Source organism: Haemaphysalis longicornis, unplaced genomic scaffold (genome assembly GCF_048455015.1).
Source record: "Haemaphysalis longicornis isolate Haplotype H1 unplaced genomic scaffold, Haemaphysalis longicornis Haplotype H1 scaffold_5, whole genome shotgun sequence".
NCBI lineage: Eukaryota > Metazoa > Arthropoda > Arachnida > Ixodida > Ixodidae > Haemaphysalis > Haemaphysalis longicornis.
In genome coordinates, this window is record NW_027526385.1 from 88,453,488 (window position 1) to 88,458,374 (window position 4,887).

Below are 4,887 nucleotides of genomic sequence, written 5' to 3' on the forward strand. Positions count from 1 at the left end.
AGGGACACGGCCACTGCGCTCATATGAGTCGCGCATGCTCCCATTTTAGCGGTCTCAAATTAGTCGCTATAATTAGATGTTTCCCGCACTGTCCGGAACACGCCACTCCAGCGTTATAGACCGGTGTTTTACCGGATATAAAATCAGAAAGACATCAATGAACCACAAAAAGTAACAGGGTAAACACCGGAGGCACGTTACATCTTCCGTGCTTAACCATCTGTACTGACTGCGTGTGCGCATTTTTTCACAGATGCCTACGCTTGTGGTTTTTGGGCGATGACTTCTTGTTTTGACATTCGACATTTTGCCTAACTTTGTACTTTGTGATAACACAGGAAGTTACGGTATTTAGACCTGGCGCGAACAAATAACTAATGCGCACCATGAAGCGAGGGCTGCAAAGAACTTTTATCGTGTTGGCCTCTGTTCGTTCGTGTTCATTGTTTACCCGACAGCAGACCTAAGGAGCAGCTAAGGCCGGGATCACACTGTGGCCGCAGCTGTCGTATTAACTTTAAAGAATGACGTAATTTAACGTCTCAACCAACCGTACTGCGTGGCATCCAGTTTTTAACGCCCATTGATCACGATAGGGCTTTTACGTCGCTAGTCTGTACAGAACCTAATGCGCATTACAGTAGCTCAACGGAATCGGCGTGACTCATGTTTAAGAGCAGTAAAAAAGCGTCCATAAACATCATCAAGGCGAGCCATAATGCTTTCTTATTTAACGAGAATAAGCAGTCGTAAGCGGCTCCATGAGTATTTATAGCTGGCTCACATTTCTTGCACTGCCATCGGCGTGAAAGTATCGACGCTGAAAACGAGGTCTCAATTTTCTTCACCATGCGTATTTATTACGTTCCCCTTTTTTTGTTGCGTTTAACATGCCGGTTTCCTCAGCGACGTGCGTAGTTTCTTCTGGTCGTACAGCCTTGCAGGACGGGCGAATATTGCTGCGTACCATGACTTGGGACTCGGTTTGCTCAAGTTCGTCAACCACGCGACTGCGCGTCTTCCACTGCCCTGGCGCCGCCTGGACCACCTTTAGGCGGGTCCTGCTTCGGTGGATTGCCCAGGTCTTGTGGCTTACACTCTTCGTCGCCGCCAATCGATGAAGGGTCCCTGGGGTGACCCCAAGGCCGCACGGGTAGCCCCTCCCCCGACTGAGCGACCTTCAGAGCCTTGGCCACTGTTGCCCATGACTCCATGAGTCCGACGGGGTCTTGGAGCCCCTCCCCCTGTGACACTGCAGCTGTCGCTGCCTCGGGGAGAATCCTGGGTGGAGAGGGACTGGGCAGATTCTCTCCAGCTGGTATATCCTCGACCTCGCTCGAATCCTTTCGTTCGTCAGCCGAGGACGAAGCTTTGTCCTTATGTGGAACCCTTATGTCGTACAGGTCGTCCGAGCGGTGTTCATCTTCGAACTCGAAGTTCAATGGCTGATCCATGCTGCACACTCGTCGAGTAGACAGGGCCAGATTGCTTTTCCTGGGAGTGGCGACCTTTCGCCTAGGTGGTACTTCACCAAGAACTGGCCATTCGCCATCCTTGTTGCCGACAGCTATATTCATACGAGGCGTATGTTCCATCCGGTCGCTGCAAGCGGGCAGCTCAGATGCTGCAAGGCATGGCTTTGCAAGGCCCACAGGTGGTTCCTTGTTCTGCCAGGGGTTTCGCACAACATCGGCGGGGACTGTTTGCCAAGCAAAGTGGCTCTTCCGCACGGCTTCCTCCCTCCGCGCCGTCTCCTTGGATTCCGCCACAATGTGCAGCAGCTTCACCTTCTCATCGTCTGTCATGCCTTCCTCCCAAAGTCCCAGTTGCCGCAGCTCCTCATCCAAGAGCGCATTGTCCTGCTCGGTGGCTTGGCGGCGCCGGACGACTTTAGCCGGAGCTGCCTCTCGTATTTCTTCGTGCACGGCTAGTTTCCCGTGCTCCTGGTCAGTGGTCAGCCGGGACGAGTCGAACGTACCTTGGCTCGGTCCTGGATCCTCCGTAGGCGAAGACGGCGGACTGTTGCCCTTTTCTGAGCCATTGCAGTTGGCGTTGCCTGAACCGCCCTCGGCCATGTCCAGCCGAACCTTTCACACCAATCACTTCCCTACGATGCGCTACGGTCGCGCTGTAGCGGATGGCCGAAATACAAGGCCACGTTGGCATACACGAGCCCCTGCAGCAAATAGCTTTGCCGAGCTGCTTCCTTCTGAAGGCGGAGAAGAAAGCAATGGTAAGCTTTGCCTTTTCTTGGGCGATGAAAAGACGGAACTGGCATTGGATGCTCTCAAGAGCGTGGGGAAATTTGCCTTTTTCTAGCCAAGAAAGCGATACTGGCGGTGATTACGAGATGCATTACTGGAGGCTATTCCGATCACGATGGCTCGCTGTGCACGCTGGCACATTGCTAATCGCTTAGTGCGCTATTATTGATAGCCAACTGGGGCTGGTTGGCATGCAGATTGCGCCTAAATCGCTTTTCTAACTTTATGCTCGAACAACAGTCTTTGTGTGCGCAGTTGATGAATTTTTGTGTGTTTCAATTCCGCTGACAGGCCGCCCTATTAGTTAGAGACTTCTTAGCGGCCGCCGATTGTCAGCCACAATCTTTTTGAAGTTGGGCCAAGCATGCTTACCGCCTCTTTCAGAAGGGGTGACTTGCATATATTCGAGCCCCCCAAAAGTAATGGCAGTGCCATCAAGCATATGCGCAGGTGAATCTCCTTAAATGAATCGTTCGAGTGTGACCAAAATGTATGCGCGTGCTGCTGTTGTTAATGTAGTAGTGGTGAATTTAGTTAATTAAAGGTAGAGGAGGAAGGGGAAAAAACAATGGTGGGATTGAAACTCCAGGAGACCACAGAAGCTATGTGGACATGCTCTGACAGTAATTATCAGCGCAGGCTGCTGTGCACGGTCCGATCTGGACAGGGCTTCCTACCAGCACTATAAGAAGGTTTTATCGCTATTATTGTACCAAGTGTGATGCAGGCTGTTTTTATGATGAGGAGGTTGGCAGAACTGGTTGAGGAGGAAGCGAGGCAGGTGATATCGGAAACGGACCAAATATATTTAACGGGACAAATTGCGAAACAAAATACACAAATGTCGAACCTACACTTGTTGGAAGTGTCCTATGGAAAAAAAAGTCCTGTTCACAAAGGTTCAGGTGTGGGGTAGATGGCTTCAGAGCACTACAGCGCCGCGCTTCCCGTTGAAGCGGTCGTGGACGAGAGAAGAAGCGCCGTTGTGCCCCGGCGTTCACCGGTCAATGAAGCGGGCAGCTGTGTGGACGCTGGTGAGACGGCGTTGGCGGTCTTCAAGGCCAAAAGGAAGATGCGGTTTGGCGTTGAGTCTCCTGGGTGTTCACGTCCATCAGAGAACTCTTTGAGAACCGCCCATCTGCTCCCTCCGACTTAACACCTGTGTTCCGCTTCCTCGCATCTCCCACCGGCGCATTGCTGTTAGCTCCCTGTTAGCTGCCTTTGTTGTATCTACATAGAGCACAAGTGGCATGGTCCCTTGATTGGATATAGATATGCCATTCATTGCATTGGGTGCACAATTACTCGGACTAATGATACCTTTATTGATTCGTTCTGATGTAGCACATAGAGTGAAAAAAGTGCTTTCTTGTCAGCAACGTGTGAAAGGTGAGCAATAACATCTCCGGAGTCAGAGACAACTATGCAGTTTGTGCCTTCGTTGGATGGAGCTAGGCGACGCCAAAATCGCTGTGGTTTCTCTTTCATCAGCCCGGCTAATGTCTGTGAGTAATACTTTTTCTTTGCAGCATTGAGCGTATCTCGTAATATCTGACCGTGGTGCGATATCTCAGATTGATTTCTATTTTTTTTTGTTTTTTTGTTTGGGGTGTCATTCTGTTTGGATGATTTTTTGATTCACCCATTGGTTTTGTGTCTCCAGAAGTTTGGTGCGTTGAGGCAAAATTTACTCAGACTGTAATGCACAATGGATTAAATTTGTTCTACAGCGAGTTTACGTCAACTGATTCATCAAAACTCTACATCAAGGTTTCAAGGTAATCTAAAATACTTACATCATCCGCTCTATAAAAGTCATGCTCAAAGACAGTTTGCCATTTTGTATTCTTTGCAGGCAGGGCAATTGTCACACGGAACAACGCTAGTTCGTGGTCCCCCAACCGGCCATGAATACAAATTTGATAATGCCTTACTTCCGTGTTTATGAAAACCAGGTCTAAAAACAGAATCTCTAGTTTTGCCAATTCTTGGGACTTCATTAACTACTCGTGTAAGATGGTAACTGAACGCAATATCCAATGAAACTTTACAATGCTTGGTAGAAACATCGCCTGTTTTACGTTCATCCGATCGTATACCCGCAAGATTAAAATCACCTGAAATGATAAACACGCGTTAGCCAGAACGTTAGAAACTCTATGACAGCGCGTGGCAGTCTGCGAACTGCGCCACCCAACGTTGTTTACACCATATAATCTCGTTTTATGGAATACGTTTTAATTTTACCATTTTAATGCCCTTCTTAAAGATAATGGCGAGGCCCTCACCTCAGGGGCTCCTACAATGGCGAATGATACAGTACATAGGTGGAATTAACTCGGAATTCCTAATGTCCTGTTGTAGCCACGTCTCAGTTACCGTAACAACACGCGGGCACTATTGAGAAAGAAGGTGCTCGCAACCTCCAGTGTTTTATTTGCTAGGCTGCGAACATTAACATTTACAATGATGAAGCCTCAACTATTATTGCGCCATTGTCAATCAAAATTTTGTTCGCTTGCTTTAATTTTGCCTAGTTTAGACCCACCTGCTTTGACCTCATCTCAGTTATACGTTTCCTTATCAATCACTAACCTATCGTATGCTAACCCAAACTTGCGAT

The 4,887-nt window shown here is 48.8% G+C and overlaps 1 protein-coding gene across 1 annotated transcript; it reads right to left on the reverse strand.

The window, feature by feature from the left end:
- Nucleotides 1–834: 834 nt before the first annotated feature.
- LOC144138556 (uncharacterized) lies at nucleotides 835–2,429 on the reverse strand. Its single transcript, XM_077670902.1, has one exon. It carries the CDS (start codon nucleotides 2,073–2,075, stop codon nucleotides 999–1,001), a length of 1,077 nt encoding a protein of 358 aa, XP_077527028.1. The 5' UTR covers nucleotides 2,076–2,429; the 3' UTR covers nucleotides 835–998.
- Between the last annotated feature and the right edge of the window lie 2,458 nt (nucleotides 2,430–4,887).

What these genes read in the sequence shown, in the direction of transcription:
- LOC144138556 (XM_077670902.1), bottom strand. Translation starts at nt 2,075, where the DNA reads ATGGCCGAGGGCGGTTCAGGCAACGCCAACTGCAATGGCTCAGAAAAG.